General features: G+C 42.6%; 1 protein-coding gene across 13 annotated transcripts in view; it reads left to right on the top strand.

The window, feature by feature from the left end:
* Nucleotides 1-5,859: 5,859 nt before the first annotated feature.
* The window catches only part of DISP1 (dispatched RND transporter family member 1), a 179,335-nt gene continuing 162,367 nt past the window's right edge, over nt 5,860-22,827 (top strand). For 2 of the 13 annotated variants that reach the window (XM_019756375.2, XM_074316963.1), the window contains exon 1: nt 22,150-22,258. In XM_019756375.2, the coding sequence (XP_019611934.2) occupies nt 22,210-22,258 (49 nt within the window). In that variant the 5' untranslated portion in view covers nt 22,150-22,209. Of the gene's footprint in view, nt 5,940-22,127; nt 22,373-22,827 lie in introns of those variants that run through there. The other 11 variants (XM_074316962.1, XM_074316961.1, XM_074316965.1 and 8 more) reach the window with 10 other exon arrangements.

The following is a 22,827-nucleotide window of genomic DNA, read 5'->3' as shown; positions in this document are numbered from 1 at the left end:
GTATGTTGAAGTATTTAGAGGGACGTATACTGATGTCTGCAATTTACTTTCAATGTATAGTCTGCAAGTGAATGGAAGCGGAGGGTGATTTTGTGGTGTCTCCTTCAGCTCAGGAACTGTAATTCCACGTGCAAGGCCGTGCTTACGGGTGGGGATGAAAAGAGAACTGGTTGAGAGGTGATTAGCCTGTCTCTAGGCTTTTGGTGGCTTATTTCTATTCTCTGACTTCTAAGTGGAAGTAAATTCCTCACTCAATTCCCTCGTCTTGCTTTTCGTTTTTCCTTTCCCTGTCCTCTGCCCTCGTCACCTCTCTTCCCTTCTCCTCTATAACTTTTAAATGCAAATACAAAGCCATTACATATCTAGGTCTATGTCTCTGTCTGCTCCCTGCCCCTTTCCCTCCCACGGGGTCTCTGGAAAGCTGTCCTGCTCTGTTCATGCTTGTAGAATCCATAACCCCAGCACAGGACCTATGCAAATAGCAGGTGCATAAATGAATTAATTCAAAGGAAGGACCAGGTTAGGGTTGGAGGTGAAAAGTAGATGGGGACTGTTTTCTACTTCATCTAAAGACTGAATGAAAAATTTGACAGTTTCCCATGGCTCTGCATGTCCCACTATAAGTCAGTTCTTTATCATCAGTAGCTATTTTTATCCCCATATGTCCCATGTTTTTGAAGATATAACCACTTGGAAGTTAGCTAGTAGTAGCATTTGGTGAGCTGACTTTACTATGTGAAGTTGGCAGCTTTTTTCATACACAGTCTTTCTGAGTTTCAAAAGAGCTGAAAAATATATTGCTCTGAGTTGATATTTTTGCAGGGAGAAACTTGAGATGGTCCCTATTACTCTAAAGGAAAAAGACAACACACTAATCTACCTATAAAACCCAATGGCGCAAGCCGTATCCAGTGGTTAGTCAGACTCCATGACCACACTTCCCAGTCCACTTAAGAAGTTTCTTTGCCTAGGACTCAACCTCCAGAAATATTACACACCATTTCACTGGCCGTAGATGGATTCCTGCGGCGGACATCTGGAAACGTGTTCCACAATGGCGGGGGTGGGGTGAGGGGATCTTCCATGGCCACAGCAGAAACAGAGATGCAAATCTTTAACTGGGGAGCCATATATGAGAGAGTGAATAATGTGCTGGTGTACAAAAGGATAAAATGAATTTAAAGAAAGGTAAGCTACTTCCAAGAAACAGCAGAATAAGTGATTCCAAAATTATAGGTACAGTTACTAACTCCTGTAGCATTTCCTATAGTGTGATCCTTAGAATACCAGTTCCATAAAATGCTCCATTAACACGCACACCAGTACCACCATCATCATATCTTGGTAAGATTGGGAAATGCTGCACGTCACAACCGCCCCTTGGAGATTTATTGTATCTTTTTAGCTCCTGAGATGCCCTACAGTAAAGAATCGTATTTCATTTTGTTTAACTGAGTGTCCCAAACTTATGTGACCACAGGGTAACAGCTATTAACATTCTGTGAAACTAGTGTTCTAAAGCGTTGGTTCTCCACTCTTTGGTCTCACGGCCCCTGTGTCATTTTGGGTCCAATCAGGAGAGAGAAACCACATGGTGATTTGAAGAGGGTGTGTTTAATGAAAGGAATGATTAATGATGACATGAGACTGGCTAGTGAGAAGTAAAGAGAGCGATAAAGAATGTAAGAGGAGCCGCTATGAGGAGCAGCCACGAGCTGCCCTGGGTCTGATAGAGAGCCTCCAAGGAGAGCCCCATACCTCACAGCTCAGATCGGACCTTACTCACTGAGTGGCAGAGAAATCGCTGTGGTGGCATGCCAGTGGAACTTGCTGGAAACCAGCCCTTTGAAACTTGCTGGAGAACTGCCCTCTAGGGTGCTGAGGAGAGCTCTTCATGGAGAGGTGTCTCAATGGACGCATTCTGCTCCAAAACCACCTGGGGTCAGGGGTGCCAGCAGAAGCTGTTGTCTGCTGGGTGAGGCTGGGTGCACACTGGGAGCTTGCTGCTGAGAAGCCACCTGTGCTGCAAGAGTGGGGTGCTGGGGAATCCATGGGTGTGCTGCAGGAGCAAGTGCTGCAAAAGCTGCTCAAAGGGCAGGATCCTGTTGAGAGATCATATTGGAACCAGAAAAACAGAAAGAAAAGGAAGGAAAGGAAAGGGAAGGAAAGGAAAGGAAAGGAAAAAGGAAAGGAAAAAGGAAAGGAAAAAGGAAAGGAAAAAGGAAAGGAAAAAGGAAAGAAAGAGAAAACCCTTCTTCTGCAGTGTCTCTCTAGCTCCCTCTACTGGCAAAGGTTACTACCAGCTGGCAAAGGTGAAAAATTTAAAGGGCTCAGATCCATTTTCAAGTGGGGACAAGGAAGGGTAAATCTATAACTGAGAGACAATAAATTGATAACTGGCACAGTTGAAAAATTTTGAAATTATACCTTCATTGGTTACTTAGTCACTACTGTTCATTGATTATTTGTCATGTGCCAGGCAGGCACTGGTTACATCAGCATGTTTAATCCTCACTCAGATCTATGTGAAAGTACTATTATACCCAGCAACCATATTGCCTACGACAAAAACCAAGGAAAACAAAAGTTAAACCACTTGCCCAATGTCACAGAGCCAGTGAGTGGCAGATCTAAGATCCAAACTGAGACATGTGAATTCAGAGTGTTTCTCACCTGAGAACAGGGACTAGTTTTAGTTTATGCAATGCTGTATCTGCTGTGCTTGCGCAAAGGAAAAAATTTCATTAACATTTAGTGACTGTATGACTCGGGGTTTCTCAACTTTTTGACATTATTGCCCCTCAAAGGAACCTTTTCAGACATTTTTTTCCTAATCACTTCCACCATGAAATTTTAATACCACAGATATGCTTGATATATATTGATGCACTGTATGTATATCTGAGCTTTATACATAAAATGAGCAAGATTCCTGCCCCCACCCCTGAATAGCGTTTGCTCCCTTGGGGCCAATATTACCCCTTTGGAGAATGCTTAGTGATAGATGTACAAGTGGCATGAATTCATCCCATGGGTCAGGAGGGGGACCCATGGGCTCAAGAATGTGCACATGGGTGAGTCCTGGGTCTCAATTCCAGGACTGTCAGAAATAGTGAGTTCAAATGTCTACAGGGTCCAAGTTTGTAACATAAATGTATAAATTAAGCCAGTGTCACAACAACATGGCAAGCTAGGGACAGCTGAACATGGTTAGGGTCATGGCCTTTTTATTTTTTAGTAACATACTGCCCGCCAAGCAAAACACTTCTGTGGGCTGGGTTTGTCCCCAGTGGCTGCCCATGTGCAGCCTTTGGACTAAGGTCCCTTTCAGCAATGAGAGTCTCTGTTTTTAATTATGTAAATAATGATACATGGTACCGCTTGGCCACTACAGATGTCTGAGAAGTTGCATGTTTGTTGTTTGAGCGCCTTTAAGCATAATTGCCTGTGCAGGTGACCAGTGCATTCAGGTGAGCGCTGGGTCAGCTCTCACCTGGCCAATCACTGACGGTTAGGGAGATCGTGACCTAGATTGCACAGTTTTAAAATAGTTTTATATGGCTTTAAATTAGTTTTGCTTTTTGTGATATAATGTTTGTATTTATGATAAGCCATTTAAGAGAGAAATGATAAGGAACAGTGATGAGGGAGACATATCAAAATAATGCAGCACATAAAAATGATTCAGTTCCACAGGTTTTTCTCAAGAAGGGGCCCAAGCCTGGTCGGACCTGGCTTGCCAGACCAGCAGAACTCTGGGAGTGTTGCGTAGTGACAGTGATAACACCCAGTGGAGATCAGAATCTTATCCATACAAAGGTGGGGACCAGCAGTAAGAGTTTCCACTCCCTGGGAATTGAGGTTGGTAGCAGCAAGATGGAATAGGGGTCTCCGGCCACAGTGTTTTTTCTTTCCCTTGGGGGGCTCAGTGTGAGGGGAAAGGTGGAGTAGGGAAGAGACGGAGAGACCTTGGGAACCTAAGGAGAGCTGGCAGAGAGGACTAAGCAATCTGGACTCTGGCCAGGCTAAGTTACTAAAATGCACAGAGATCCAATTTGTCACCCCAGGCAGGCGAGGTGTCTGGACAGGGCAGGGATTGGCACAAGTCTTTGATGTCGTTTTGACGATTTACGGATCTCGTAACTGTCTTCCCAGAGGGCCAGGGATGGGAGGTCTGAGTATCTAAGGGCCACACTCCGTAAAGGCTCTAGAGCAGCAATTCTCCAGGGTCTCAAGGACAAAGGGAGAAAGGCTGCAAAGCAGTACGTTTGAGTGTTACTGGCTAGATGCTAATTTCCAGATCTTTGTAGAGTTAAATTGTGTCTAGAGGATGATAATTCCTTCATCCTCTTGAAAAGCAAAGTAAAGACTTTGTCTCTTGGTTTATTAACCACCAGATTTTTAAAAATATGTATGTTAAATCTTCATTCTATGATCCTTGATTGTGTAAAGAGAAAAAGAACTAGAACAAACCTGCCGCTAAAGGTGGTACCTAACAACGACAATTGAGAGACCAGGAAACACCACTTAAAGGGAAAGCCAACGCTCAGGATTTGTGCCCTGAGTGTCAAGCAGGAACTGCTACCCTTGGAGACACTGACTGATACATTAGCTTATCTTAAGTGCCTACTATGTGCAGGCAGAATGGCACAGTGCTAGGAGCTTTCACTGGTGAATGATCACGCTAGCACACTGTAACCCTTTGTCCTAACCTCGAGGGAGCAAGCAACATACAATTGTCCTCTTCCTTTCCAGTTCAGTGTTTTATTTCTGCATTAGGAAGATGCATCTGAAAAGGCAGTCACTGACTGTAGACTTCTTCAGCATCCGGGTCAGGACCCAGGAAGTTCTGAAATTGATTAAACGAGTCTCAACCATCAATTTTAAAAAAAAATGAAGTAGAGTAAAAATGAAAATATCAGAGAGTAGGTAGTAATGATAGGTAGTTTCATGAAATTTTTTGTTTCAGTTTTATAGACAAGTGTGTATCCTGGACCTCCATGGGAAATAGATTTCTTTCTCTGGGTCAAGGTTAAAAAGTTTGAAGAACACTGATCTATTTCATTGTCCTGAAATGTGCAGAGGTTTGCCTCCCAGGTACACATCAAGAGTGAATTATGTGTGGTAAAATCTTGTTAGAAGAGGGGGGTCATCTGCTATATCTCTTTAGGGATGTTGTCAAATATGCATATAGAACAAATAGACGACAGAGCATAAGTAGAGGCTTTTCTGATCAGGCTGAGTTTTCCTGAATAATCACTTCCCTGAACGGTGCAGATCTTGTCCCAGTTGTTGAAGCTCAGAGTGAACCATTTGTTCAAGCATATAGCTTTCCTTCACTAATTACACCCATCCTCGTGTCATTTATTACATTCACTAGTTATAAATCATTTTCTTCCTCCTCTCTCAAAAGACGCCCTCGCTATATTTCTTCAGCCCTCATGCAATCATCTGCAAACGCATTTTATAAGTCTCTGGAGTGAGGACTGGAGTGGTACCAGATGATAGAGTTGTGCTGTGAATAATGTAAGGCAGCATACATCATGAGTGCCTGAAATGAGAATTCAATTTGTTGAATGGTAGTTCAAAATCAAAATCCCAAGAAAGGGAAAACATAAAGAATGATCCAATTTCTGTATGTGTATTTTTTCAAATATAATTCCGACTAGGTTGTTTGACTAAATCATTTTCCAACACAGGAAAGCAACAGAATGTTGTGGAGTGTGCAGAACAATTTCTTAGTCTCTTGGCATGTGCCTTTGGATTTTGAAGAATGGTACTTTTGCAACTTCAAAACAGGTTTTCAAGATCGTATGTACCCTGGGAGCTCCAGGATGCTGAAGTGAGCCGGCCCTCCGTAGAGAGTGGAAGGTCCCACCTACCACTGCCATCAGCCCAGAGAAATGGAAACCTGAGGCCTGAAAACTGACTTGTGCCAGGTACCTAATAGTCTTTCCTTCTCTTCTCCCAACTTTTCATTTCAAAATACATCAAACCTACAGAAAAACTGAAAGAATATCACAATAAACATCTACCTAGCCTTCATCTATCTTAGTTCACCAACTGTTACCATTTTGTAATGTATTTGTTTTCCCTCTCATATGTAATCTCTACGTATATATTTATATATATCCTTATCTATCTATCATCTATCTATCTATCCTTATAGAAGGATAGATATGTCTCTATATACGCTAATGAAGTTAATGAAGACATCATGACAGTTTACTCCTAAATACTTCAGCAACTGTCTTCTAGAATAAGGATCTTCTCCTATATAACCGCAATATTTAACACCGAATCAGTACTGTCTCCCTAACACAGAGCCTAATCTAAGTTTTCCCAATTGTCCCAGCACCTGGTGTTTTTGACCCTGTGCCCAGATTCTATTTCTCAGCACTTCTAATTCCCAGAATAAGCATTTCACTTAAACCCACAGTTTACCTGTCAGGGGTCAGGCCCCGTAGCCAGGACTATACATTGCTGTGGGACAGCCCAACCCCCTCTCAGCGTTGAGGGATGGAAGGAACATACACGATGGACAAAATGGGGAGGCGCTATTGCTGGTCCTGAAGGCCTCCTGAGGGGGCAGTGTTCTTCCTTTAACCCTGAGAGGATGAGCCAGGGGAGCTTTGAGGTGTGAGATTTTCCTCCCAAACAAGCCCCTACATTTAACAGTTTGAGCGCCGTTTACACCTAAACCAAGGCCAAGTCTGCCCTCCCTCCTATGACACACAAGGCCCTTGATGAGCTGGCTTCTGTTTATCTCCAACTTCATCGCCCTCCCCTTCTCACAACCTACGCGCCAGCCTCCCCCTAACAAATGAAGTTCCCTCTGATCACTAGGCTTTTGCATGTTTCTTCTGCTCAGATGACAATTTCTCCCACTTCACCCCCAGTGTCCTCTGAACACCCCTAACCTCCTAATCTGAGGAAGCTGCTCTGTGCTCCCGTAGCCCCTCACTTGTCCGTTCTGCACCCCCACCCGCTGCAACGATTGCCTATTGATTTATCTACACCCCCGACCCCCACTGTCAGCCCTTGTGGACAGAGCTGCCCCCTCAGGCCCTACGCGGGGCCTGCCCATAGTAACCGCTCAAGCAGTGTTTATTCAATGGGTTTCTTACATGCGGAGTGAACGCTCCTTGTGGAGGAATTAGGTCCGCTGTAGTTCCTGCGTTCCTTCACACCTTGTTCCGTGCTAGGTGTGATAACGAGGATCATATGATGGAGTGTGCATCCTCCGGGAGCTGCGCTCTAGATAGGGAGGCACGTCTGACAGGCACAAAGGGCCAAATAGTAGCCCAAGAACAGTGGGTGGAAATGGCTGAAGCCGTGCATTCCAGGTCGGATTGTGCATGAGAGACACCAGAAACTTGCTGAAAACACAGATCCCTGGTCTCTACACGCAGAGGTTTGAATCAAGAAGGTCCACAGGTCTCTTGATGGAAGTGACCCAAGAGGTCCTGATGCCATTCAGGGCTAAAACTTCATAAGATAGAGTCGTCCCAGATATGGCCTCCCCACCAGACCCTTCAGTGCCTTTGTGTGAATAAGAAAAAGATGCCCCTTGGGAAGGATGTCATCCATGGTGCTCGGCCTGATCAGAGGCCCGGAGGTGGGATGAAGAGAGTTACTTCTAATCATGCACCATTTCCGTGACAGAGAGCAAAGGGTATTGAACCTCGCCAGCCAGCTCAGACCCTCTTCTCTATATCAGCCTCAATTTTATTCAGCAATATCTATGTCAGTTAACAAATGAGATAAGGTTTAGGAGAATGTTTTGTAAATTATTAAGTGCATACAAATATTAGTTATCATTGTCACTGCCACCAGCAGAGCTGGTCAGTTTTTATAACTTTCTTCCCTCACATGTCTGAGTGCTGTGGAAGAAACTCACTGAAAAGTCCCCATGTTGTTTTTGGAACTGGTCACTAGGTGTAGCTATTTGTTAAGATAACATATTATTAACCTTTTCCCCCGGCTCCAAAATGCCTGTATTTTTTGTGAAAGTACTGGGATTGTTTTTCTGTGTTTGATTTTGAGAATTACCCATTGCGTTTCCCATAATTTACAATTTCATAATTCAAAATCAAGTAAGAGAGACTAAATGTCCCTAGACTTTATTTCTCCTTTACCTCCTTTCATGCCCTTGATTTCATCGAGCATCTATCTGCAATACAGATCGCTGTTGATCCCTAGTTCATCCATTCAAATATTTTATTGAACACTATATGTGGGCCAGGCATTGGACTAGATGCTGCAGATACAAGAGTGAATCACACATGTAAAGTGTCATCCATTATACAGCTCACTCTGATAGCTCTTTCTTGGGCAACAGACCCACACTTCCAACTTCCTGTTCGGAAGCGAACGAAACAGACTCACTTCTGCTTCTATTCTTCACATTGAAAATTTCCAAAGGTAGAATCCGGGTAGGTCACCTGCATCTCAAACTCTTCGTAGTCATCTCGAGAACCATTTCTTGACTTGAATGGAACCATCACTCATTCGCTCAAGTTGTCAAGCTGAAACCTCACTTCCTTGGACTTCCTCTCTCCTCCTCACTCTCCCAATCGATTGTAATATCCAAGCTCTGGAACAGGTCTTCCCCTTCACCTCCTTTCCCAAAGCCACCACTAACATTGAAATTTCAGTACCACTCGCCTGGCCATGGTGAGAGACTCCTAACTGGTTTCCTGACTCCTTTTCCTCTTACCTCAAAAAGCCGTCTGCACTGTTGACAGCGGTTCTCTTGAAGAGTTCTTGCCATCATATGTCCCCCACCTCCATTCTTTGTTCTAAAATATGTAAACCTCTCCTTAGCACCTGAAGCTCGTCCCATCGTCTGCTCCAACCTCCATAATCTGTGCTCTACCTCTAAATTAACAAAAAGTGGGTCAAGAAATATTTATGTGCCAGGCATAACCAGACCCCTTCTCTCATGATAAGCAGAAGCAAGTTATTTAACAACTGGGATGGACTGAATTGTGCCCCTCACCCCAAAATTCTTGTGTTGAAGCCCTAACCCCTGGTACCTTAGAACATGACTGTATTTGGAGACAGGGCCTTTCAAAGAGGTAATTAAGGTTTAATGAGGTCACATGGGTGGGCCCTATATATAACTGGTGTCCTTGGAAGAAGAGGGAGTGACACCGATGAGGTACTCACACAGAGAAAGGCCATGTGAGGACATAGCAGTTTATAATAGGACATATTGTTTGTTATTTTCTGTCAAAAACCAAAAACCAAAAACTACTGGGTTCTTTTCTATTCTCTTGATATCCTGGAGGAAGATTTGGCCGCCTCATTGCTTCTGCAGCTTCGTCAATTCCTCTTCTGCTCATATGGATGAAGAAAATATTTGACAAAATTTTTCAAAACCACGTCATTGTGGTCCAAGTTGTAAGACTTTCCATTGAAAGGGGGTAATCAGAGATGCTGACTCTCCAACACGCTAAGTCTTCAGATGTCAGTTTACCTAAATCTAGATAAAGTCTGAGTTACACAGACATACTCAGAGTCAGCCTTCATTCACTAACTACTCTGTGAGTGTGATCATCAGATGTAGCAAAACAGTTGGTACTAAAGAGTTAACTTGGAAGTTTAACTTCCAGAGAATGAAAACTCTTCCCAGCAGTTTAACTCTTTCTTTTCTCCCATCCTCTAACATTACAGCCTCTGCTTCTGAAGACCTTTTTTTCTACCTCTTTTGCTAATCTTTCTTACACCCTTGGCTGCACCCTAAAACTTCAGGGCCTCTAGAGAAGTTAGAGAGTTCCCCCACTTACTCTCAATCACAAACAAGTAATCTTAACCCTACATGTTCTTCTTTTCTATCCTTCAGCTGAACTTTAATTTTAGAAGCGTAATGAAAATTTCCCTGAAGAACTTCAATAACTCAAGCATGAGTAATCCTGGAATTAAACAGGAAAACAAAACAAAACAAAATGCTGTTGTGCTCTGTCGTACTGTTAACACAATAGTCTTCATACAAACCTACGCTAGGAAATCTTGTTCTTAAATCAGTGGAATTCTATGTCACAATGAAAAAGAATGAACTACCATTATCTCCAACAGTTTAGATGAATCTCACAGATGAAATGTCAAGTGGAAAGAAACCTACTCAAAATAGTACATACTGTATTATTACATAATAACACGTTATATAATAATGTATTATTACATTATTACGAAGTTCGAGAATAGGCAAAACAAACCTCTAGTTACTGTGAGGATTAAATGAATAAATTCATGCAAAGTCCTTGGAACGGTAGATTAATTGAAAATAATCAATAATGTGAGCCACTTCTATTATGATAGGGGACAGTTACTAAAAACCTCTCTGAAATAAATTGTACTCATTAAATGGTCTTAATGAAGAGGCTTAAAGTGCCCCAAGGAAAGAATGACAAATGAGCCTCCACTAAGGTAGCTCAGAAAAGTAGAGTATCAGGGTTTGCAGGAAGAGGTGACATTAGCGGTGAAAGGAGACTCGTTGAAGGGCAGGAGGCAGAGAGGGGTCTGGGACAACCGTCAACAGGAACCATTGCCTGGCTCAGGCAAGGGGTGAGATGGGGAATGGCTAGCGAGATATTTCTGAGAGAAGAATGGGAGAGTGGGAGACTAGGAAAGCATGTGTAGTAGAAGCTCCTGAGGGGAACTTAGGGGACACCCCCACACCATGGCTCCATCAGCCTTCCTCAGGCCACCCCAAATAAGTACAACCTAGGGCCAGTACTTTTTACAGTTTGAGAAGAAAACTACAGGTCTGCCTTGGAAACAGCTTCAGGAAAAGTCCCTCACCCTATTCTAACCCAATCACTGCCAAAGCCTCCCTACTTTTTACGGAATCCAGAGCAGCCCCTGGGTCCTTGATCCCTTATTCCCTAAGGCATCAGCCCACTCACTCATCCTGCCTTAGACGCTGTCTGAGGCTGATGTGATGTCTAGGTCTGCAGCCCTTCATCTGGTTCCAGAGCTGTCTGCTCCGTTGTACTCAGCCTGGCTATATACTGAGCCCACAAACACTGGTAATGCGTGGGTCTCTTCATGATCTCTGGTAAGAATGTATGCATGCTCAGAAGTGTTGAATAACAAAAATACCACTAAAAAAATTTGGAACATTTCTTTCTGCTTATTGTTCTCCCTTTCCACCTACTCTTCTTTACTCAGGAATTTTCAGATTCAGAGCCACTTAGTGGTTTGGAGGTTTATGATACATGTTATCAAGAAGGCGTTGAAAGTGCTTCTTAGAGTACTATATTCCATATACTTAAGGTTCAATATATAAATGTAAAAATGTCTCCATAAAGTGCTAAACTGCACTTAAACTGTCATTGTCAAATTAATGGACAATCATAATTCAAAAGTAATTATAATCCGCAGTAATTATAATGACACCATTAAGTCCTTTTCGAGATCTGTTGTACATGAGAACGATTGTGGCTCGATCGTACTTCAACAACTGGGGCCATTACATAATTGCACCCTGAAACTTGTGACTGGTGACACCACAGATATTTAACAAATTCTATTGATTTTTTTATCCTGATCCGATTTCCTTCTGCCTCATCTCTAAAATAAAATTTCCTTAAATATGAGGCGGGGAAGGTGTGGTTATGGAGAAGGAAATATAAACTCTGCATGAAATCTTTCAAAAGAAAGGACTAATGCAAAGTATGGTTTGGTAAGAGAAAAGTGGAGCCCTGGGCAAAACATTATAGACTGGTTGGCCTTCCTCTAGCTAAAATAAGGGAGGCCTGACTTTTTCACTCTGTAGACCTTGCAAACAGCCTAAGGTGATGAAACATTTTGACTTGGCTCAGGTAGCGTGGGCTTCTAAAGACTAGTCTCACAAACTTCACCCCTAATGAACCATACATTTCAAAGACTTTATAAATATAGGGTATACAGCGGCCCTTCCCTTGTCCGCAAGGAGATCCATTCCAAGACCCCCAGTGGATGACTGAAACCACGGAGAATATAAAACCCTATATATATACTATACTTTTTGTATGCATACATACCTATGATAAAGTTCAATTTATAAATTAGGCACAGTAAGAGATTAACAACAATAATAAAAAAGCAATTATAACAATATACTGTAATAAAAGTTATGTGAATGTGGTCTCTGTCTCTCAAGATATCGTACTAGTCTCACCCTTCTTCTTGTGATGATGTGAGATGATACAACGCCAGACCTCGCCCTGAATCTGTGTAACCATCCCTTGCTTGCAGTAAAGAGCTTGATGTCACTCATTTCAGGGGATCCCTTGCTGAAGTCTTCCCGTCGACCAATTGCTTTCTAGTGTGACATGTTGACATCAACCAAAACACATTTTCTGTTCATGTCTTCCACCCATATATTTGGAAGGTCTTTTGCATAAATGTAATAATACCTTTTCCAACTTAACTAAGCACTTGTCAGGCACTCTGGCTGTAACTTTTGCAGTTTGAGGTGCGACAGCAAAACCAGCACGCATTTCCTTTTCCTTCTTCACAATTTCATGGACAGGAGATTCGTTCCTACCATCGATCTTAGCATACAGTCTTTTCTTCCTTCCTTATGACGTTGAGAATGCTCACCTTTTCACTTACAGGAGGCACTTTACAGCTTCTCTTGGGCAGATCTGGATTGCCAACATCACGACTCTTGTGCTTTGGGGCTATTGGTAAGTAAACGTGGGTGACTGGAACACAAGACAGTGGCTCCAATAACCAAGATGGCCACTGCGTGACTAATGGGCAGGTAGTGTGTGCAGCATGGAGACCCTGAGCAAAGAGACGATTCACATCCTGTGCAGCATGGAGCAGGATGGCTCAAGATTTCATCATGCTACTCAGAAGGGCTCGCAGGGTGAGGGGCTCATTGTTTAGATTGATCATTTCAGGCCTTTGGGTTTACCGTTTGGCCAGAGCTCACACTTTTCCAAAGGAGCACATCATTTTTATGCATCCAGTTGCAGACTTAAGATGCAGGGTGACCCTGGAGCAGCCACAGGAACATGGAGGTGGGAAAGGAGGAGAGGACAGAGGACAGGAGAAGGGGAGGTGGGCAGAGGGAAATGCAGTTAGTGCCCTGTGCTTCACACCAAGCTTCACACCTCCCACTGGGAGCAGTGGGAAGGCCTGGGGCTCTAGCACTGGCCTGGAAAATTGAGGGCCTCCTGTTCCAGTCCACCAGTCCACTATTATTGCGTCATGTAGTTAATTCTTGAAGGCCTTTTTTTTTTTTTTAAGGAATATTTTTCCAGGAAATAAAAATATCCCTGGAGGATCAATGCTTCAGGCCTCTTCAACTAACACCTCTATTATTAGTTAATACCATTACAAGGGTTGGGAACAAGGAGGAACTTTAGGAGGGCTGATAATTATGTTTCATAATCGTGCCTGAGGAATCCCTCTCTCTCAGAATTTTTGTTCCAGTGGCATTAAAAGTTATTACTGGCTTTAATGTCAAAGGTTCAGTGACCGTATTTTTGAAATAAAAATGTCCTCCAGTGATCGGGCAAGTCTTCAGTGTACTTACGTAGATAATGGGATAAGCTGGTTGAGATTGTAATGAACTTTAGCCAAAGGTGGCTGCCTCCCATTCAGTTTACAGGGTTGCGCCCTTCCCAGCCGCAATTAGATCTGCTGGCGGGATGCCACGTGAACTGTAAGACAGGACTTTTTCTTCCCTCTTAAAAATTGTAGAAAAACTACTGCTTTAAAAATGTGGGTGATACTGTACCCACATTTATTTGGGCACCTTTGTCTAAAGGCTCTCATTTTTTTTATTAAAAAACTATATTTTATTTTCATATTGGTAAATTTCAAGAAAACGTTATCACCGACTCTAATAAGTTCATTTGAGCTGCTCTGAACTCTGTAAAAAGCTGACAGCACACTGCTCTTGGTGTTTGGAAGGGCATGTGAATCCCTGGAGTTCTGGCAGATACTAAGGGGATGTCCAGATTTTCAGAGAAACCAGTGCTTTCTAAGGTCCAGAGAAGATGCTATCTCCCTCTGTCAATTGAAATCTCATTAGAAGCTTAAAAAGAAAAGACAGAAAGTTTATCTTTTTCTTTTAGTCTATGAGTAAACAGGAAGAAGAAGGAAGGTGAAAACTGAGTTAGCTGGGTAACTCAATATTTTAAGTGTTTTCGGCTGATTTGGCCAAAACAGTTAATAATTTTGTTAATTAAAAACCTACATTTCACATCATGGATGACTGATTTTAATATTTGAAACACGTGCGTACCTGTTTTGGTGAAGTAACTGAGTGTGATTTTATTTTCAGGCTTATTCTTTCACGCCTGCTTCTACAAAGTGGTTCGTGTTACACTTCCATGTTAAGTACTCAAGTCTGAGCAAGGGAAACACTTCTCAAATGAAAAGAGGTATTTTTCAAGCCATGGGTGCTGTATATTTGTCAAGGAAAAACTAGTGTTTTTCCTGCTTGACTGTTTTCATTTGATGTATTATTTAAATAAACACATTAATTTTAGAGTTAGTTTTTCTGAGTCATCTAAAGCCACTCACTGTTCACCTTACCTTTGAATATATTTTTTTTCCTGGTCCCACTGGCAGGTCCTTACTCCATCCTTACAACACCTACCTTTGTTCACCTACCATTTTATCATTCTTCTTTCTCTGTATCTGACTTTCTCTGGTAATAGGGATAGAATAAATTTGCATTTTTCAGCTTTTTCAGTTGGAAGAATGATGCCTTGTATGCAATACAAGAAAAGTTGAATTCTTCCTTCTGTGAACTTTTGAATAATTCATTGGTTTGAGAACCAATTTTTGGTATGTCATACGTATAAACCCATCTCTTTTTAGTTTAAAAATTGAGTGGGAAGCTGAAATGATAACATTGGAGTTTAATTTGAGTTCATTTATGTTAAGCAAAATATATTAACACACACAGAGACTCTTTTCTGGATTTCTCCTGGGATCTAACCATCAGAAGTTAGGTTATCTGGTCCAAACTCTCCCCCAGTTCTCATTAAAGTCGTGGTGACAGATGGTCACTCAGCTTCTGCTTGAGGGCCTCACGTAATGGACAACTCCTTCTGCCTGTTTTGAGTTGCTTTTATTTCATTGATTCATTTATTTTTCATTTATTGAACATGTACTATGTTGGTCACTGTGTTAAAGCACTAGTGTGCAAAAGGTAGTCATCTTTTCTGGATATTTCCTGCCCTCCAGGAAGTCTACGTTCCTGTGAGGAGAGACAAATAGGTAAATGTGTGAGTTGTCATATAGTGTGGCCATTAACACTTAAGAGAGACAGAGATTTTTACTGGTCTAGAGGACAAAAGTCATTACCTCTTCTTAGAGGACATAGGGTAGCTTCATAGAGTCACATCTGAGATGGTCTTGAAAGTTGAATAGGGAGGGGTTATCAGTGGAAGAACAGGCAGAAGGAGGACATTTCAGGTGTTAAGAAAAACACATGCAAATACATTCAGTAAAACAAAAACAAAAAACTTGGAAAACAGTGGCTGTGGTGCTAGTGCCAGTTAAGGGTAGAGGTCCACCTTATGGAACCTTCTTGCAGGAAAATAGGTTTTGTTAGAGGGGGTGAGGAAACAGGTAATTATGGGGAGAAGTAGAGAGGGAAAAAGTGGACGATGAGTCTGGAATGAGAGCTGGAGGTTCTGAATGGGAAAACCCGTATCTGCTTAGGAGTTGGATTTCATCCCATAAGCAACATGAAGCCAACGAGTGTTTTCAGGTGTAGGAATAATAACTATCACTTGTATTGCAGTTTTCATGTGCTGGCACCGTCCTAAGCACTTTAGCTATACTAACGTATTTAGGCCTTATGCCAGTCCTGTGAGATACGTACTGTTATTATCCCCATTTTTAGATGATGAAACTGAGGCACAGAGAAGTTAATTAAGTTACCTAAGGCCGCATCGCTAGTAAGTGACAAAGCTGGGATTTGAACTAAGTAAGAGAGCTTTGGAAAAAATAACTGAAAGCAATGTGGAGTGTGGTTCAGAGCTAGTGGCAATGAGTCCAGTCTGGAGGCTATTCTAATAATACAGAAAAGAGTTTATAGTGAGTCAGTGGCTGGGATGGAAAAGTACATCTTAAGCATATCGCGTCAAATGCTCTCTCCTATGCTTGCTATGGGATCCAAAGCAGTCTGAGTTCTCTAAGGATGATTTCATCATGAATTAGAACTTTGATAAAGAATGTCAACAGGAGAATTTCACAACTATTTATTACATGCTCACTATATGCAAGGAAGGCCCCGTGCAATGCTACTCAGCCTTCAGGTTTCATTCGCTTCCTTTTTGTTACAACTAAATTTTCTTGCAGGAATATAGCCCAGGATTCAAAACATGGCATGGTATTTCCTCAGTGCACGAGTATTCCCAGAGAGATACTCTTTTATAATTTCTGGCCCAAACTAAATAAGTTGCTCTGTGTCTTGCTATGAATCCCTGTCAGTAAGTGGCCAGTGTTTTGGCAGAGTTTGGATGGGCAGTGGGCCAAACGCTAATGATTTGGGTAAATAATTTTAACCCAAACACTCTCTTCTTGTTTCAAAACCTCCGTGGACTAATGGTGGCCGCCCAAGGACTGCTTGTCCCTGATTGCATTCTCCATGTGTGCCCTCTTCATTCCACACACACTCCCTCTGTGTAGTGGACAGGAGCCGAGGGCGGGACTCACAGGTGACACTAAGACCCTGCATTTGGTCAACTCTGACAAGGCAAACCAAGGCCATTTTCTGAATACTTAATGAGAAAGTGGGGCTGGAGTATCACGTGTCCAGGCATTGGTCTCAATGAACTTTCCAATGACTGGATATGATACTTGTTCATTATGCCTCTGACAAATCTGGATTGAGCACTGTGATATGCTAGGTTTTGTTTTAAGTACTTGGAGTCAGAGATGAATAAAACATGGCTTGTGACTGCAAGAGTTACACTCCAGCTCCCTCATCAGTCAAGTTCCAGTCAGAAGAAAGAAACCACAGTAGTTATCTTAATAGAGAGAATTGAGTGTTGGGAATTGGCTAAATGGGTGATGGACAGCTGAACAGCCAAAAGGGAGCGCTGAGGTCACAGAGAGGCAGTAGCTGCAGGAAGCAGCTCAGGCCTTTGGAGCTGTGGAAAAAACGCAAGAACAAGGGTTGCAGAAATGGGACCTGAAACTTTGAGGTGAGGCTGCATTTCCCTAGCAGGTACTCTAAGGGACCTGATGAGGCTGGTTTGGGGAGTTGGGTAACAGCTGGTAATGTGTCCTAACAGCCATTTCCAGGGTGAAGGACCATCTGTAGGTGATACTGACAGGAAGTAGGAAGGAGCCGGTCTTTCTTTGCCTCCAGGCTTCCAGGCTCCCTCTATCGCCCCCTATTGGCAAAGCCTAACAGTAAGTGACAAAGGAGAAATGTCTGCAGGACTGACAGGTGGAGACGAAATGGAAAAAAATGAATCATTCTAGCAGGGAGTCCAGTCTGAGCCTAAGCTGGAGTAGAGACGCATTTGAACGTGTTGCAAACTCAGGAGCTGGATATCCAGAATTTGATTTGCATGCTCCTGCCTCAGGGCCTTTGTTCTGACGATTCTTTTTGTCTTGGAACATTTTTTACCCAGACATGACTTTATTTCAGTTTTTCCAAGCTTCTGCCTCAGTGTCAGTTCTTGATGATTGTAATTGCAATCCCCACCCCTGCCCCAGGCCCTTCTCTCATGCCCTATTTTTTCCTAAAGTATTTATTATGTTAAATAAACATGTTAAGTTATAAATAAACAGGTAGCATCATGTTAAATATATATGTTAAATCCTAACATAGTCAACATATTTGTTTACTGTTTTGTTGTTTTATTTTCCATTTCCCTCTCCAGCCATTAGAAGGCAAACTCCACAAGGGTAGGAATTGTCTCTTTGTTTACCAGTGCATCTAGAACAATAGATGTTCTCTGGATATTTGTTGAATGAACAGATGAACAAGGGTATGCTTAGTTGAGGAAGAAAAAGGGACATGTTTGGGGGCAAAAGGCTAATAAGACTAATAAAAAAAGATTCATAAGGACAGTATGGTGTTTGTCTTAGGTATTATTGAATGCTCTTCCATGTAGAGAGAGGAGCTACAGGAAGAAAACAAAGGTGTTTGACAAACAATATTTTCAAGATGGGTTTCAACAGCGCTCTTTTATGCTCAGATGATAAAACAAGACCTGGGGCCGGGGGAGGACATTCGCAAGTCCTGCACATTGAGTTCTCAAAGGTTGGAAGCTTAGATGACATACGTAGACAGGTTTCTGGGCCAGGGCAGCAGTGATGTCTCAGAAGCTATGTGCCGTTTATCTCTGTGGGAGTCAATGTTGAAGAGGGTATGGAGAGAGGGGCCAGCAGATTCCATATTCCTTTGGGGATATAGTCTCAATGTTCCATTTTCCAGAAATGCCTCATAAATTCCTCCAGCATTCTTTGGGCTGTACTCCTCTAATACCAAAATTCCACTTGACTGCCATGAGCAAAAAGAGAATAAAAAATATAGAACATGACTCAAAATTAATGAAGACTATGAAAAATACTTCAAAAGTAACTACCGTGAAGAGACTAGTTTGGTTCAATAGCACTTGTTGACGCTGTTGCGATTGGAAATTTACCATATGGAAATCACATCACTTTCTCTGATTCAGTCTTACATACTTTTCATTTAATTTTTAACAATACCCATTACAGATCTTTGAGCTTGCTTGTTTTGTATTATAAAATATTAAGATATGTACAAAAGTGGACAGTTTTTATATGGTAAGTTGACAGTCCAATGCTCTACTCATACTTTTGTGGGAGAAAAGTTGCATTGATATGTTTACGAGTAATGACTCTTTCCTTTAGAAATATTTAAGGAATTTTGCTTGTGTAGCAATTTTGCAGATATAGCAAATAAATACACAACGTGCTAAATTAAATTTGAATTTCAGATAAATAATAATTTTCTATTATAAGTATGTCCCATGCAATATTTGGGACATACTTATACAAGAATAATCTGAAATTCAAATTGAATTGGGTGTTCTGCATTTTATCTGGCAACTCTATGTGCAAGGTATTTTCCTAGGTGGTAAGTATTTACAATGTGGAGAACGTCCATCTCAGGACAAAAGTATAAAGGACTCAGAAATAACCCTCTATGATGCTGTCATGTGTACTCAAAGAAGGTATAATCAACCTGTACTGTATTGTTTGATATTACAAATTTTTAAAGGAATGCTTTAAATAGAGGAAGTGACTTCTTACTAACTAATCAGAATAGTTTTGTAGAAAAGGCATATTCCTCTTTAAGGCACACATCCTGTGTTTTTACAGGGGAAGTTTTGCCTCACCCTTCCCAGCTTATAGCTCATTTATTCTTGGGAAATAAGTTTGTATTGTTGAGACTCAGAGCTGAAAGTTCATTCTACTACTTACCTCCTGGAGAGATGTTTTCAAGTTAGAAGTAGAGCTGTATGTCTACTTCTGTCACCAAACCATGGAATTAACTTTTTATTGATGAGAAAAGGCTTGTTTTACTAGCCATGTTGGAATTTAGCAGGTGAAGCTCTCTCTGGCAGATCATTTCTGCTCCGTTTTGATTTTGTTGGAAAGAAAACAAAGGGAGGCTTTTGCACTAGACGTATGGAATGCCCAATGCTTTTGCTGAAAGACAAACAAGGATAGGAATTTAAAATTACTAATTTGTATAAAAGTCCTTGGGAGCACACTCACCCAAATGTCCAGTGAATGGATGTCATGCCACGTTTCTCTGCTGTGTTTCTTGTTTACATACGGCATTTCCATTGGTGTAGGTCTTAAAGGGGTCTGAAGCAGAAATACCCGATTATCATACAGTGTGTCCCTGGGGAAATCACATGTTTCGTTGGAATTCCACAGGAGAAAAGAGGGGATTAAGGGCATTATTTTATTTCTATTTATAAATATGTTTACTTCAAGAGGGTTTGAATCCATGTTGCAAGTATTTTTATGGGATGTACAAACCTATAAAATTAGACCAAAATTAGAAGGGAGAAATGGGGAGTTATTGTTTAACGGGTATGAAGCTTCAGTTTGGGGAGACCAAAAAGTTCTGCAATGGTGATGGTTACACAACATTGTGAATGTGCTTAAATATGGCTAAAATGGTATATTTTATGGTTTACATTTATTTTACCATGATAAAAAATTCGACGAAAATATCAAAAGTTATGTTTTTAGATATTCCAATTATGTTGAAGCATTTCTGGGGCAGCTCCCCTTTTAGGCAGGAAACAGCACCCTAAATGTAGTAAGTGCCATCCTTTACTTCAGTCCGAGTGGTGTTGGGTCACAGAAGATTCAGGTACTCATAGAAAATAGCTTGCCGCTGCAGTGGAGTTGAGAAATTATTCATTGAAGAGCGCTGGTCGACCTTAATTGTCACTCAATTCAGAATCTTTAATTAATACTCTTTTCCAGCAAACTGCCAGTATTCCAGGGAACATGCTGTTGAGATTGCCTCCAACTATAGACAAGTTTATTTTGCCACAAATTACCAAATTACAGCCCAGGCAAAGGGGAGAGATGTAGTTTTAGAAATAACTGCTAATGATGTTGATGCTTATGTTGCTGGTGAAAAGAATAACTGTGGATAAGAAAAAACACACATATGTGAACTAAAAATATATCAATAAACTTTAAACAGTTAACCATATTAGTTCTGTTTATTGACCCATCTATCTGTCTGAGCCAGTTAATGAGTACTGGGCAAAAAAGAGGACATTTTTCCTTAACATGTTCTCTCCTGGTTCAGGACATGTCAATTACCCACTGTCACTCCCAAGTGTCTCCTGAACAGTTGTCGTGATTCTGAGGTCAGGCTGCTGCCATTGTGTAAACATGGGTAAACTCCAAAGGGCAGGGGGTAGGTGAGAGGGAGGCAGCTGGGTAGTACCTTTTTAAGGATGTCACAGTAGCCTCCTGGGGTACTGCCCTCTCCACACCAGAAAATCAGGTGACTGGACTAGGGAAGAGGAGATTTTGAACTAGTCCTGTCTCTGGGACTATTGAACTGTTTGAACTTAGGAAAACCACTGTCTAGTTGTGCTTGAGTTCCCTCCTCTGTATAATGAAGAATTTGCAATATATGGTTTCCGGTCTCCTTCCAAACTTATATACATATTGATTGCACGGTTTGCCCAACCATCAAACCCCACTGTAACTGTGACAGTTTTTCTCAAGGGACCAGCAGCAGTGGCGCTTCCTCCTGTCATTGGCCTGGGGAGAGAAGCTGGCTCTACCGCTCTGGTGAGAGGAGACAGATGCTGTAGAGTGAGCTGGCAATCCTGTGTCTTGTGAATTGATATCTTGGTGTGTCATTGCTAGGAATAGAAACTTACTAAAACTAATGCAAGCGAAATGGGAAATTTACTGGAAGGACACAGAATTTTCATAGACTTTAAGGACAGGAAGTTTAGCTGGACCTCACAGGGGACTGGGAATCAAAAACTGGAAAGATGGGAACTAAGATGACCACCTCTCAGGTAACTGTCTTCTCTTTTCCCTTCTTTCTCTCCTCCTTGTCCCTTCTTTTTCCTCTTTCTTCCTTCGAGTTCCACCCCCTTTATTTTCCCACCAGCTTTGGACATCTTGCCCATGCCTCATCCAATTCTAGGTTTATATGAGATTTCTGTATCAACATGAAAGAGTGCCCAGTTGGAGCCCAAAATCCATGCATGAAAGACTCTCTTTGCCTAGTTTTGGGGTGTGTCTAGGTCTATTCCAGTTTGCTGTGCCGATGAGTTGGATGATTTGGCTCAGGTCCCATTCACCAGGGACTCTGGGAGCAGGTTATCTTAAACAAGGATGTTATATAGGTATACTCAAGATTATTTTGTTTGCAAGCAGCAGAAACCTTCTTTGGCTAGTCAAACAACAACAACAAAACGGTTTTAGAAGTACACAGGGATACCTCCTTCAGGGATTGCTCTTTCAGGGCAACCCCTCCGCTCCCTTTCGGCGGCCCACTCAGTCCCCAATCATTTCTACTCAGTCCCCGTCATTTCACACTCGCAGCAAGACCCCGCGGGGCCCCGCTAGGAGGCGGGCCGGGAGGCGAGGGGCGGGACTTCCGGGCCCACGCGCAAAAGCCTTCCGTCGCGAGGCGGAAGCCGGGCTCCGGGTCGGGATCCGAGTCGGGATCCGAGTCGGAGCGACAGGCACTCGGGTCCTCAGTGGATGCCTCTCGGCCCCGCCGCTGCCCCGCGCCGCGGGACGGGGAGACCGGGTAGGGACGGCAGAGTCGGGACTCCCCGCGCGGGTGAAGGGAGCACCGGACTCCTGATTAAGGGAGGGGACCGTGATCGGGGGCCGGGGAACAGGCAGCGCTCCAAGGGCAGCGGTAAGGGGCTGGGGCGGGAGGCACCGGGGACCCTGAGGCCGAAGAGGCCGGGGGACGGGGACTTGCGGGTGACACTGGGCAGGGAGGCTTCTCGCAGGAAAGTTGCCCTGCGTGGAGTGTCCTGGGACTTGGCTGATGGTGAGGGTGGCACGAGATGGCAAAGGTCAGCTTCCAGGGGAAGGTCCGAGAGGAGGGGGTCAGCCCCCTAAGGGTCGTCTGGTAGCTGAGAAGGACGTCTAGACCTAACGGATCAGAAAGACGATCAGCCCCCTATTGGATGTTGAACTCGTACTGCTTCATTTTCAATTAAGTGTGTGTGTGTGTGTGTGTGTGTGTGTGTGTGTGTGTGTGCACCCCATGTGGATTTCGGGAAATTTTTTCACATTCCTAGGAAAGCTTGATTCTTCATCCAGGTTCCAAGTTATGCGGCGTATCTTTGTCAAACCAATAGTTCT

This window comes from Rhinolophus sinicus, linkage group LG12 (assembly GCF_036562045.2).
Source record: "Rhinolophus sinicus isolate RSC01 linkage group LG12, ASM3656204v1, whole genome shotgun sequence".
NCBI lineage: Eukaryota > Metazoa > Chordata > Mammalia > Chiroptera > Rhinolophidae > Rhinolophus > Rhinolophus sinicus.
This window is presented reverse-complemented; position numbering and strand designations above follow the sequence as displayed.